The sequence below is a fragment of the Pipistrellus kuhlii genome, unplaced genomic scaffold (assembly GCF_014108245.1).
Source record: "Pipistrellus kuhlii isolate mPipKuh1 unplaced genomic scaffold, mPipKuh1.p scaffold_m20_p_31, whole genome shotgun sequence".
NCBI classification, from domain to species: Eukaryota; Metazoa; Chordata; class Mammalia; order Chiroptera; family Vespertilionidae; genus Pipistrellus; species Pipistrellus kuhlii.
Window position 1 is genome coordinate 1,727,989 of NW_023425531.1, and position 13,736 is coordinate 1,741,724.

Genomic DNA, 13,736 nt, shown 5'->3' on the forward strand with positions numbered 1-13,736 from the left:
CCCCCGCCGCTGTGTTTCTACAGAGACAAGCCCGTGGCCCCCAGCAACGTGCTGTCCATGGCCCAGCTGCGCACCCTGCCCCTCACCGACCAGATCAAGATCCTGATGAAGAACGGTGGGTGCCCGAGGCGGGCAGATGAGGACCAGGGGTGCGCCGAGCTGCTGCCTCTGCTCGGAGCTGCCAGCTCCTCATCCCGGCAGCCCTTAGGGGCCGGTCCCCGCTGTGCGAGCCCTTCCTGCCCTCAGTTTGTGGGTCTGAAAGGGGGCCACCGAGGGCTGCAGTCCTGAGCATGCTCACCGGCCGGTGCTGTGGTGCCCACGCGGACGGGTCTTTTCTTGGAGGATCCTGGGAGCCAGAACCTGTGGGGCCTGGAGCCGGCGAGCGGCAGGCATGGGCCTAGAACCTCAGAGCTGAATCTCAGGCCCTGGGCTCTTCTTCCGAGATGCCCACTCCAGGGTCTCTGGGGCCCGAGCAGAGCAGAGCTCCCTGCTGTGCCTGAGGCTGCAGGCCTGAGGGCTTCCCCAACCCGCCCTGCTCACCTGGATGGGGGGTTCGGGCAGTTGGGGTGAGCAGAGCACCATGGCTAAGAGCGTGGACTCGACCCCGGAGACCTGGCGTCTCATTCTGACTCTGCCACTGACCAGCCAGATGACCAGGGCCCGGTCTTGAACCTCTGGCCCTGAGTAGATTCTCCTGACACTCTTCCTGCCGGGCATTGCCTTCAGGATCCACTGAGCCGTGCCCGGCTGTGCCCTGGCTGTCACCCTGAGCTGGGCAGGCAGAGCCGGGGCAGGGAGGGCCTGGGCTGCTTCTCCCTGGTCTGATCCTCTGCCTCCGCAGTGAAGGTCATGCCTTTTGCCAACCTGATGAGCCTTCTGGGCCCCGCTGTGGACTCCGTGGCTGTTCTGCGTGGCATCCAGAAGGTGGCGATGTTGGTCCAAGGAAATTGGGTGGTGAAGAGGTAAGTTGTCTGTAGCCCCTTCATCCACTCTGTTTAATGTGGTTGCTGATATCTGGTTTAAATCTGCCTGCATTGCATTTAATATTCATTCTTACCTTCTACTGGTCCTTTTATTCCATTTTTCCTGCTAATTTGGAAGTTACCCTTTAGCAGCTGTTTCAGTGATTCCCTACAGATTTCAGCATGCACTCGTGACTTGTCTCAGTTATATTAATTGCTGCTTTTACCCTCATCCGGGGTAATTCAAAGAGCTCAGAAGGTTTTACATTTATCTTCCAACTCACATGCTGTTGTGAAGTGGCCTTCTCGCGACTTTAAACCCCACAAGACGTAGTCTCTGGTCGGCATTCTTCCCATCTGTTACATGTCTGCCTTCGGATTGTGTTCCACAGCTCACGAAGGCGTGTCTAAATGTTAAACTTCCCTGGACGTGTCCTGGGTCTCACAGCAGCTTCTCTCTCCCTGCGATTCCTCTCTGGCCTGTCTGCCTCATGCACCAGGCTGTCCGTTTCCAGGGGGTGGGGCTGCCTCTTGACTGACTCCCTTATGTCCCCGCCTCTCAGTGTAACGCCTGGCACAGAGTGAACATAGGTGGCTATCTATGTTTTATTATATTAGTTCTAAATGGTATAATGTACACACCTTTTAGAAAGTGCGGCAAAGTGAAAAAGCTGTTAGTGAGTTGTCACAAATTTTTATAAAAATGATGCACTGCGGCCCTGGCCAGTGTTGGTTGGAACGTCATCCCATGCGCCAAGAGGTTGTGGGTTCGATTCCTAGTCAGGGCACACACCCAGGATGTAGGTTTGATCTCTGATTGGGGCACATGAGGGAGGCACCTAGTTAATATTTCTCACGTTGATGGTTCTCTGTCTTCTCCCTTTCTCTCTCAGACCAATTAAAAAAAAGTAATTCACTGCAAGCAGTCCATGAATACCTATTTGATTGACTAATTAGAAAGTATGTTCATGTCATGGCCACAGGGTGGCGCCCTCGCCCTGGGAAGCACAGGCCTGCTTGTGCATTGGGTGTCTCATGCACGTCATGGAGAAGCACATCACTCGTTAGATGGGCCTGTGCGATGGCACCTGTGAACGAGAGTCGGGCCATCCCATCATTCACTGAGGGCATTGGCCCGGAGCGATGGACACTCTGACCCCCGGCGGCGAGGCCGCCCGGCACCGCCTGTGCCCCGGTGCAGCCGCCCCTTTCGGGATGGGCCTTCGTGGTCTGGGGGTCCTGCTGTGGTCTCCACCCTGACGCTGTCCTGGCTACCCCAGCAAGGCCTGTGGCTCCTTCCGCCCTGTCCCTTGTGACCCTGTGGGGATGGTGCAGCGTTCACACGTTTGTCCGGGCCCTACACGGCACGCGCATTCACACTGTCCCTGTCCGCAGGTCCGGCCTGGGCCACATTCCTGCAGCACTGCTCAGTGAGCCCGGGCCCTGTCCCTGTCCCGGGAAGGTGGTGCGCACGGAGCTCCGCCTCCAGAATGGGCAGCGGCTGGTGGCAGCTGGGACTGGGGTGGGGCAGAGGAGCGGCGGTGGTGCCGGTGGGGAGTGTCCTGAGCACAGGCCGTGGGCTGGGCGGGCTGTGCTGTGGACATGGTTCGTCTCGGCCTGAAGTTCTCTGAGCCTGGTGCTGGCCCTTCTCTCTGGGCCTGGTGCTCCCCTTCTCTCTGGGCCTGGTGCTGGCCCTTCTCTCTGGGCCTGGTGCTCCCCTTCTCTCTGAGCCTGCTGCTGGCCCTTCTCTCTGAGCCTGCTGCTGGCCCTTCTCTCTGAGCCTGCTGCTGGCCCTTCTCTCTGGGCCTGCTGCTGGCTCTTCTCTCTGGGCCTGCTGCTGGCTCTTCTCTCTGGGCCTGCTGCTGGCCCTTCTCTCTGGGCCTGCTGCTGGCTCTTCTCTCTGAGCCTGCTGCTGGCCCTTCTCTCTGGGCCTGGTGCTCCCCTTCTCTCTGGGCCTGGTGCTCCCCTTCTCTCTGGGCCTGGTGCTCCCCTTCTCTCTGGGCCTGGTGCTGGCTCTTCTCTCTGAGCCTGGTGCTGGCCCTTCTCTCTGGGCCTGGTGCTGGCCCTTCTCTCTGGGCCTGGTGCTGGCCCTTCTCTCTGGGCCTGGTGCTGGCCCTTCTCTCTGGGCCTGCTGCTGGCCCTTCTCTCTGGGCCTGGTGCTGGCCCTTCTCTCTGGGCCTGGTGCTCCCCTTCTCTCTGGGCCTGGTGCTGGCTCTTCTCTCTGGGCCTGGTGCTCCCCTTCTCTCTGGGCCTGGTGCTGGCCCTTCTCTCTGGGCCTGGTGCTGGCCCTTCTCTCTGGGCCTGGTGCTGGCTCTTCTCTCTGGGCCTGGTGCTGGCTCTTCTCTCTGGGCCTGGTGCTGGCCCTTCTCTCTGGGCCTGGTGCTCCCCTTCTCTCTGGGCCTGGTGCTGGCTCTTCTCTCTGGGCCTGGTGCTCCCCTTCTCTCTGGGCTGGGCCTGGTGCTGGCCCTTCTCTCTGGGCCTGGTGCTGGCCCTTCTCTCTGGGCCTGGTGCTGGCCCTTCTCTCTGGGCCTGGTGCTGGCCCTTCTCTCTGGGCCTGGTGCTCCCCTTCTCTCTGGGCCTGGTGCTGGCCCTTCTCTCTGGGCCTGGTGCTGGCCCTTCTCTCTGGGCCTGGTGCTGGCCCTTCTCTCTGGGCCTGGTGCTCCCCTTCTCTCTGGGCCTGGTGCTGGCCCTTCTCTCTGAGCCTGGTGCTGGCCCTTCTCTCTGGGCCTGGTGCTGGCCCTTCTCTCTGGGCCTGGTGCTGGCCCTTCTCTCTGGGCCTGGTGCTGGCTCTTCTCTCTGGGCCTGGTGCTGGCCTCCCCCTTGTGCTCGGGCCTGACAGGCCCCCACCCTGCCCCTCACCCCCTCTGTCATGGTCCCCCTCAGGATTGCACGTGCTGTCCATCTGGGTCCGTCTGTTTTCCCAGAGCCTCGGGCTGGCCACGCCTGCCTCTGAGCCCGGGCCCCTTCGTGTCCACGCTCTGATCCTGGGCCAGTTGTGGCGCTGGGGGCTCGGGAAGGATGGGAGGGCCCAGCCGGTTTGGCTCGGTGGTTAAAGCGCAAACCTGTGGGCTGAAGGGCCTCAGATTTGATTCCAGCCAAGGACACGTGCCGTGGGGGCAGGCTGGATCCCCGGCCCTGGTTGGGATGTGTTCTCTCTCTCCCTCCCCTTCTCCCCTCCACACTCTAAAAATCAGCGGGGAGCCGAAGCCGGTTTGGCTCAGTGGTAGAGCGTCGGTCTGCGGACTGAAAGGTCCCAGGTTCAGTTCCGGTCACGAGCATGTACGTTGGTTGCGGGCACATCCCCAGCAGGGGTGTGCAGGAGGCAGCCGGTCGATGTTTCTCTCTCATCGACGTTTCTAGCTCTCTATCCCTCTCCCTTCCTCTGTGGAAAATCAGTAAAAAATATATTTTAAAAGTCAGCAGGGAAATACCCTCAGGTGCTCAGGTGAGGGAGGAGTAACAACAGCAGCAAAGACAAAAAAGAACCTAAAAGCTTTATTTCTCTTTGTAAATAAAGAGGGGTGGGTGGGAAGAACTCGGGGCGGGGAGGGGAGGGGAGTGTGCTCACAAGCCAGGGTGAGGAAAGGGGGGGAAGGGGGGATGGGGTGTGTTGGAAAGAGGAAAGAGGCGGGTGGGCTCGCACTGCGAGGCCGGGCAGGGACGGCGGCAGAGGGGCTGAGGACGGACTGACGGCCACCACTCTCCGGCAGTGACATCCTGTACCCCAAGGACTCCTCCAGCCCGCACAGTGGTGTGCCCGCCGAGGTGCTCTGCCGGGGCCGAGACTTCGTGGTGAGTGCCGGGCTCTGGCGTCCGCTGGGAGGAGGGCGGGCGGCACAGGGCTCCCAGCCGGGGCCAGGGCAGCGCAGAGGCCAGGCCTGTGCCGGGGCAGGGCCGGGCGGGCTCCAGGGTCCTGCTTCACACAGACCTTTGAGTTCTCTCCGAGGCCCGCGAGCTTCCTTTGGCTCGAGTGCTGTTCTTGAACTGTTACCTTGGTTAGTTTTTGCAAATCAAAATTATATTACAGACCAGGTTTCTAGCTCCTGTGAATAATTAGTCTGTGGGACTGGCCCAGCCAAACAGCACCCACTGGGACAGGGCTGGGATTCCGTGCACACGCGCAGGCGGGCCCGTCTCGTGTCCCAGCTGGCTGCTGGCGTGGGCAGCTCCGGAGCCTGTCCTCTCCGTCCCCACCCGCCCTGCCTTACCCGGACCTCGGCGCCTGCCTCGCACGGCGCTCGGCGGGCCCGGGCCCAGGGCGGGAGGTCCCGCTGCCTCTGAGGAGACAGCCTGGTCCTGTACGAAGGAGGCGGCGGGTGCAGAGAGGAAGGGACTGCCCACGGGCAGACCCACACCCACGTGGCCCAGCCCTGGCTCCCGGGAACACGCTCTCCCCGCCCGCAGATGTGGAAGTTCACGCAGAGCCGCTGGGTGGTGCGGAAGGAGGTGGCGGCGGTGACCAAAGTGAGTGACGCGCTCTGGGGGGAGGGCCAGGCGTGGGGGCGGCCGCCTCACTCTCGCCCGCCCCCAGCTCTGTGCAGAGGACGTGAAGGACTTCCTGGAGCACATGGCCGTGGTGAGGATCAACCGGGGCTGGGAGTTCGTCCTGCCGCACGACGGGGAGTTCATCCGGAAGCACCCCGACGTGGTGCAGCGGCAGCACATGCTGTGGACGGGCATCCAGGCCAAGTACGGCTCCGGGGCGGGCGAGGGCTGGGCCCCCCCCACTCTGTCATGCTGCCGACCCGTCCCGGCAGAGGCCTGACACCCGCTCGTGGTGGGCGGGGGAAGGGCAGAGGGGCGCTCGGCGTGGGCCTGGCCCGTAGGGAGGGCCCAGTGCTGCGGGCACACGGGTCCCCGGGCAGCAGGCTGCCCCGGGTTCGGGCGCTGAGATGACGGGGACGTGGTGTAAAGTGTTGGCTCTTGTTTTCAGGTTAGAGAAAGTCTATAACCTGGTGAAGGAGACGACGCCAAAGCAGCCAGACGGACAGCCAGGTGTGTGGGCGCCCTCACCTGGCACCGGGCTCGGGCCTGGGCCGGGACCGCTGGGCTTTCCCTCCCCACTGGCTCCGCCGCAGGCGGCTGCAGCCTCCCCACCAGGCTGTGTGCTCAGCCCCTGGCACCTCTCACTTTGCTCTCAGCACCAGCCCATCCTGGGCCTCTGGGCGTGGGCGGCTGGCTTTGCCAGTTCGTTCTCCCCTCGTTGCTGGGGTAGCTCAGCCGCTTGGTAAGGTGGCTGCAGTGTTCCGCCCCGTCGGGGGAGGGCTTGTCCTTGGGGCACAGCGGCCTGGCCCCCCGGCCCACCTCTGTCCTCCTGAGCAGCCCTCTCCGCGCAGGGCCTGCAGGGCTGCTGTCTGGGGAGCAGCGGGTCCAGGCGGCCAAGAGCAGGGCCCAGCAGAACCACGCGCTGCTGGAGCGGGAGCTGCAGCGGAGGAGGGAGCAGGCCTCGGGGTCTGCGGTGCCGCCCGGCGTGCAGATCAAGGAGGAGCCCCTGAGCGAGGAGGGCGAGGAGGAGGAGGAGGAGGAGCCGGCCGTGGAGGAGGGCGAGCCCATGGACACCTCACCCGGCGGCGGCCGCCTCGGCCGGCTGACCAACGGGCTGCCCGCTGGGTGGGCTGCGGGCGGGGACGGCTTCACCGGGCCCCCGCCCCCCAGCGGAGCCGGCCCGGCCGCCCAGGAGCTGCGGGCCTTCGTGGAGGCCACCTTCCAGAGACAGTTCGTGCTCACGCTGAGCGAGCTCAAGCGCCTCTTCAACCTGCACCTGGCGAGCCTGCCCCCGGGCCACACGCTCTTCAGCGGCATCTCGGACCGCATGCTGCAGGACACGGTGCTGGCCGCCGGCTGCAAGCAGATTCTGGTGCCTGTGAGTGAGGGGCCGCAGCGGGGCGCTGGGTGGGAAGGCCGAGAGAGAAGTCCCGCCAGCGCCGGGGGCGCCGGCACGGGGGTGGGCACCAGGGAAGACCCTGACCGGGGTTCGAGTCTTGGCTCTCAGGCGGAGGTTGTGCGTGACTTTGGGCCAGCCAGCCTTGGCTCTGCGCCCTCCTCTGAGGTGGGTGATGGTTCGCCTTGTGTCGCAGGCCTCGGCCAGGGCCGAGGAGACGTGCCCAACCTGGTTTCTGGCACCACCCCCACTCCCACCCCTCCGCACCTCCGCTCACCCCTGGCCGAGTTGGGGATTTCTAGTGTCACTGGTCTTGCACCTGCAGAGAAGGGATGGTTTCAGAGAAGTGGGTGAGCCTGTGTCAGGTCAGGGGCCCAGTGGGTGAGCCTGTGTCAGGACGGGGGCCCAGCGGGTGAGCCTGTGTCAGGACGGGGGCCCAGCGGGTGAGCCTGTGTCAGGACGGGGGCCCAGCGGGTGAGCCTGTGTCAGGACGGGGGCCCAGCGGGTGAGCCTGTGTCAGGACGGGGGCCCAGCGGGTGAGCCTGTGTCAGGACGGGGGCCCGTGGGTGAGCCTGTGTCAGGACGGGGGCCCGTGGGTGAGCCTGTGTCAGGACGGGGGCCCAGCGGGTGAGCCTGTGTCAGGACGGGGGCCCAGCGGGTGAGCCTGTGTCAGGACGGGGCCCGTGGGTGAGCCTGTCAGGACGGGGCCCGTGGGTGAGCCTGTCAGGACGGGGGGCCCGTGGGTGAGCCTGTGTCAGGACGGGGGCCGTGGGTGAGCCTGTGTCAGGACGGGGGCCGTGGGTGAGCCTGTGTCAGGACGGGGCCCGTGGGTGAGCCTGTCAGGACGGGGGCCCGTGGGTGAGCCTGTGTCAGGACGGGGCCCAGTGGGTGAGCCTGTGTCAGGACGGGGCCCGTGGGTGAGCCTGTCAGGACGGGGGCCGTGGGTGAGCCTGTCAGGACGGGGCCCAGTGGGTGAGCCTGTGTCAGGACGGGGCCCGTGGGTGAGCCTGTGTCAGGACGGGGGCCCAGCGGGTGAGCCTGTGTCAGGACGGGGGCCGTGGGTGAGCCTGTCAGGACGGGGCCCGTGGGTGAGCCTGTGTCAGGACGGGGCCCGTGGGTGAGCCTGTCAGGACGGGGCCCAGGAGGTGGCGGCTGGTGACGGCATAGAGGCTCCAGCCCCTCAGTCCTCTCTGCTCGGGCTGGTGAGCTGCTGCTCCGCCCGGCCTGAGCCGGAGGCCCTGGCTGAGCGTGGGCGCCCGCTGTGGTGCGGGAAGCAGGGAAGCTTGCTGGCTCTTATCCCTTCAGGCTCGGCCCTGGCCTGGCAGCAGGCGGGGGGAGGCGGGCGGCACAGCCTGTGTTAACGGAGCAGGGGTGTCTGCGTCTGCAGCTAAGGCCCAGCTCTGTGTCTGAGAACAGAAACGGGCAAGAGGCCCTGGTGCCAGGCTGGCGAGGCCGTCCCGGGGAGCTGGCCCTCGTGCAGGGAGCCTCCCGGGGTAAGTCTGGCACCGAAGGCCCCGCCCTCTTCGGAGCCTCCCCCTGGGCCTCCCCAGCAGACGGCGTCGTCAGCTACAGGCTCGCCTCCTCTGAGCTGCGCCAGGCTGTCCTGTGCTGGAGTGGACAGGAGGGAGGGACCCGGAGTGGCCTCTCCTCTCCTCTCCTCCCCCAGGACCTGCCCTCGCCTGCTTCCTCTCGGGAGCCGGTGTCGGACACTGCGGCCTTCTCTGCAGTCACCCTCCTCCTGTGACGCCGACGCGGGCCCAGGTCACAGTCACGTCCGAGGTGGAGGAGGCCCAGGCCTGCCAGCCCCGCGGCTTCGCAGGCAGCCGAGGCCCCGGGCAGGCGGTGGGCTTGCACAGCCTGGCTGTGCGCCCAGGGCAGTGAGGAAGCCTCAGGAGAGGGAGCGTGGCACCTCCCTGCCTCCGGGCCTAGCGGTCCAGTGAGCGGATTCACAGCCGCTGGGCTTTCCGGGGTAGTGCCAGCTGTGCCGGTGCCACCTTCCCGCCCCTGTTCTCCAGGCACCGAGCCTGGGCCGCCTCTGGGCCCACCCAGCACAGCGGCGTGGGCTGCTTGGGAGGCAGACGGCCTTCGGCCCCGCGGCCCCCCCTGTGGAGGGACTGCAAGGAGGCGTGTGCCGGGGAGCTGGGGGGGGGCGTCTCGGGACACGTCTGAGGGCTGGCGTTCAGGGAAGGGCAAGGCTGATGGGAAAGCAGAGTGAGCTGATGCCAGGCTCGTGGGAAAAGACGCTTCCCGCCAATGCAGAGCCCCCCACGGTCCTGGTGGGGTGGCTGGCCCTTCCCCGAGAGCCAGGCGGGTGCAGCGGGAGGGTCCGCGGGGAAGACCAGCACCGCTCACACCGGGCCTCGTCAGTTTCCCCCGCAGACGGCCGCCTCCCCGGATGAGCAGAAGGTGTTCGCCCTCTGGGAGTCCGGAGACATGAGCGATCAGGTGAGGCACCTGGCTGCTGAGCCTCCAGCCGGTTTCCCAGCCCTTCCCGACCCTGACAGCCTGGCACTGTCACCCCGGCCGCGGGGCCGTGGTGTGAGCCCCGTCGGCTCCCAGGGCCACCTGAGGGCCAGCTGCCGGGAGCGGCCGGTCCTGGTGCGTGCAGGCTCCACAGCTCTCCGAGGGCCTGACCCCGTGTGGCTGGCCTCCGGCGCCAGCCTCACAAGGAAGCCTCTCAGTCTTGGGCGCTGGGTTTCTAAGAGAAACTGTCCTTTTCCTCTCGTCACCCCTGCAGTCACGGGGGTCCGTGAGCAGACAGGAGTTAGAGCAGGAAGCTGTCTGCCCTCGTGGACCTGACCTTCCCACGTTCTGGCCGCCTTCGAGGCTAAGGCTGCATGGCTCACACCACGGGTGTCGGAAGGGAGAGAGCAAGAGCCACCGCTGGGTTCTTGGCTCCCTCTGCCTCGTGGGGGGCGGGGGCTGGCTGGCTGGCAGCAGGATATACAATGGGGGCTCTGATGGGCCGTGGTTGGGGAGCAGCCCTCTGTGCTTGGGCCAGAGTAGGTAGGAGGTCTCTGAGCTCATTACTCCTGGAATACTCTGATAGCTTAAAGCAGTAAGTGCGCATTTTAACATCCACTGAGACTGGCAGCTGTATGGTCTGCCGGACCCGCCCTGGAGCCACCCCTCGACTCCCGGCAAACGCGTGCAGTTAACGCAGGGGCTCCGCTTCTCTGACGCCGGAGACGCTGCTGGGCCTGTCCGCGCTTCCAGCTCCGTGGCTGCCAGTGTGCTATTGTGGAGCCAAACGTCAGCATTAGGCTGACTGTCTTCCTCCTCTTTTTTTTTTTTTTTTTTTAATTTTTTATTAAATTATTATCTGTGTACATATCTTACCATTGTCTCTCCCTCCCTCTCATAGATGCCCTCCCTCCCCAGAGTTTTGTGTCCATTGGTTGAACTTATATGCGTGTATACAAGTCCTTCGGTTGACCTCTTATCTCCCCCAGATCTCCCTACCCTCCCGCTGTAATTTGACAATCTGCTTGTTGCTTTACTATCTCTATATCTATCTTTTGGTTCATCAGTTTATATTGTTCTTGATTATCCACAAATGAGTGAGGTCATGTGGTGTTTCTCTTTCATTGACTGTCTTATTTTACTCAGCATGATGTTCTCCAATTCCATCCAGGTTGCTGCAAATGATGAGAATTCCTTTTTTATGGCTGCATAATATTCCATTGTGTAGATGTACCATAGTTTTTGGATCCAATCATCTACTGATGGGCACCAAGGCTGTTTCCAAATCCTAGCTATTGTAGATTGTGCTGCTATTGTCTTCCTTCTTACGCTACTTACTGTTTTCAATTGCATGGTTCCTGAACACGTTACCAACCGTGATAACCGTGTTGTGTGATTCCCAGCAGGATGGCTTACAGAATCTCGTGTCTTCCTCTCAATTCATTTTGGCTTCCCAGGGATGGGGAGTTGGCTGTTCTTTCAAGTAGAGTTGTCTGTCCGGGGCTAGAATGTTGGAGGGCAAATCATTTTCCCTCTGAATGTAAGCCATTTCCCATTGCTCCAGCTTTCACAGCTGTTCATGAGTCCCACTTCTATCTGTCTGGTTTTTATTTTGGGGTGCAATGCTTCTTGGGCATCTGTTTCCTAGGTGCCATGCCATGTCAGTGCCAGCACTTTCAGCACATGCTCCTCGCCCCTTCTCTGGCTTCATGGACTTTAATGGCGCTGTCCCCTGCCCAGTCAGCTCTCCTGTTTGTTTTGTATCAGGGTGTCTAAACGGCGGCGTTGCACTGCCACCTTTCACCGCTCGCTGGGTGCATCCCTCTGCTCCGAGTCTTCCTTTTGTTGGGGTCTGAGCTGTGAGGACCAGTGGCCAAACGTGTTCATCATTCCCCCGAGTCCGTGAGCAAGGACTCTGCTCACAGACCGGTTTGGGATGTTTCTCTTTTCATCGATTGCTTTCCATAGTAACATGTTTTTGCTATTAAAGCACCGACAGGTTTTGCTTGAAATTTTCTCCAAAAATTACCGGGTGCGTCGGAACATGATCCAGTCTCGGCTGACGCAGGAGTGCGGCGAAGATCTCAGCAAGCAGGAGGTGGATAAAGTGCTGAAGGTGAGCCTGTGTGCGTGTGTGACAACGTCCAGAGGCGGCTGCTCTGGCCTGAGCGTCAGTGCGAGGGTGCCAGGCTCCTCCTTGTGGTAGAGGGAGGCGGGCTCTAGTCGGCTGCTTCCTGCCACTCGGTGGATGTTAGATCAGATCTTTGGCAACAGATAAATGATTGACATTGGTGAGGTCTGTGCTGAAGGACTAAACTGAGTAACGTACAGGCTCCACCTTCACCCTTCAGAGTCCTCACACACACACACACACACACACACACACACACACACCCAGCCTGGTACCTCTTGCATGACTTTGGCCATAGCCACATACCAACTCCTGCGTACTTAACGCTCAGGAGAACCTGTTTGACTTGTCCGGTGGCTGAGAGTACTTGAGTGTATTACTACCTATATGCTTTTATGAACTGCCTGCTCCAAATACCGTATTTGCAGAAACGTTGAAACACAGAAAGTTGGTGATGGTTACCTTATGTTCTTTTATCTATTATCGTAAACATCCACGGCTGTATATATAGTGACACTATTTGGGAAGCACCTTTGTTCTGGTCAGCTATTCAGATTTTCTATTTTGTGTTTATAAAGCAGATTAAGTTTCTCCCTCTTAAGACCCCTGTGAGCAGAAAAAGAGGTCAGGGACTGAGGCCCAAACACTGAAGGGACAGATCAGGCAGGTCTTGATTTTCCATTTCTATTAATTCGAGTCAAGTTGTGAAATTCTGCCCAGAATCATCGAGCGGCTACCTTTCCTGCTGATGCCTGCCCTTAACACGTTTCTCTCTCTCTAGGATTGCTGTGTAAGCTATGGTGGCATGTGGTACCTTAAAGGGACAGTACAATCTTGACAGTTACCTCAAACCACCACGTCAGTGAATCTCAGCCCAGGAAGGACAGCAGAGCAGCAGAGGTGGAAGGAGAGGCTCAGTTGCTTTAGAAGTCACAGAGCAAGAGGGACTACCATCTGGAGCCTATGGCATTGCATGTCCGGGACAGAGGAGACTGCATTCAGCCAGTGCTAGGATTACCTTCAGTTGCATTGCTCCCAGAAGAGACCGTCAGAACCTTCTTTGCAGTACAATTTGAAAATCCTGGTTTATTTTGGTTATTGGGTTTCATTCTCATAACAGAGTGTATTCTGACATGGGCAGGATGATGAAAATCATGGTTTAATATTCTACTTTTCAAACTTAATGCCAACAAGGTCTAAGTTATGTTTACAAGATTAAAAACAACCCTCAAGGTTATTAATATTTAAAACACCTAGAAGCCAATATGTAGTCTTTGATCTATCTGCTAAGACTTTTGCCAATTTAATCCAACAAACCAAATTGAATTGTTTTACTGTCAAGTTTCTATGGCCACTTTACCTTGTAAAACAACCCACTTTATGTAGCAGTCTCAACTGTTTACATGAACCGTAGCAAATACTAGAATCAAATCCTATTAATGTTTGCATAAGGATGCAGACAAAATCAGGTAAGTATGGAACAATGTATAGTGAGGTTATCACACTTTGATGTAAAAAATCTCTATTTTGTGTATTTTTAAATAAATGTTCACACTAACCCGGCATCGCAGTGGGTGCTGCTGCCCTCAGCTGGCTACAGGAAGATGGTGCTGTCTGCGGAGCCTCATGTGCCAGTCAGCAAGTAGGCGGGACTCCTGAGAGCAGCACTGCCCAGCACATTTGGAGAACTGACATGGACATAGTAAAAAGAAACCGATTCAACGTACTATTTATTTAGCCCAATACAACGGAAACATGAACGTGTAATAAAAATTCACATTTTCTAGTATTAAGTTTTCAAAATCTGGTGTGTTATACATACAACATTCTCAAATTGAAAGAGCCACAAAGTGCTAGGTTTAGGGATAGGGTTAGGGTTCCTGGAGGGGTTATGGTGTATTACAATTTGGAATTCACAATAAAAGAGTTGTAATCACTGGACAAATGCGAGTGTAACCCTGAGAATTCAAAACTACAGGCTAGAAAATATGTAGACATGTGTTTCGTACACTAGGAACACATGTCCAAACAGATGCAATATCTGAACAACACAACGTTGTCATGGGGAAAACGTGTTGAAAGGCGGAGAACTTAGTGTGGTACTGTTTACATTTATTTTTCCCATCAAAATGAGTTGGTGTTTTGGGGGGAAGTTGGTGAAACATTCAACAATTCCTTTTCACGGAGCTATATAACAGTATGAAAGTATTTAAAGCACTAAGAAATGAAAACGGTAGCTAGGCTTGTGTTCAAAGTAGTAATAATGTTCCTCACAAAACGCTTATGATACCTGCATTAA

At 59.5% G+C, this 13,736-nt stretch overlaps 1 protein-coding gene across 2 annotated transcripts in view; it reads left to right on the top strand.

Moving 5' to 3' along the window:
- The window catches only part of POLR3E (RNA polymerase III subunit E), a 30,841-nt gene extending 17,841 nt beyond the window's left edge, over positions 1 to 13,000 (top strand). For both annotated transcript variants that reach the window (XM_036460198.2, XM_036460197.2), the window contains 10 exons: positions 24 to 115; positions 842 to 962; positions 4,673 to 4,754; positions 5,367 to 5,426; positions 5,494 to 5,651; positions 5,896 to 5,957; positions 6,299 to 6,825; positions 9,211 to 9,288; positions 11,297 to 11,422; positions 12,219 to 13,000. In XM_036460198.2, the coding sequence (XP_036316091.1) occupies positions 24 to 115; positions 842 to 962; positions 4,673 to 4,754; positions 5,367 to 5,426; positions 5,494 to 5,651; positions 5,896 to 5,957; positions 6,299 to 6,825; positions 9,211 to 9,288; positions 11,297 to 11,422; positions 12,219 to 12,275 (1,363 nt within the window). In that variant the 3' untranslated portion in view covers positions 12,276 to 13,000. The remainder of the gene's footprint in view (positions 1 to 23; positions 116 to 841; positions 963 to 4,672; positions 4,755 to 5,366; positions 5,427 to 5,493; positions 5,652 to 5,895; positions 5,958 to 6,298; positions 6,826 to 9,210; positions 9,289 to 11,296; positions 11,423 to 12,218) is intronic.
- The last annotated feature ends 736 nt before the right edge of the window (positions 13,001 to 13,736 follow it).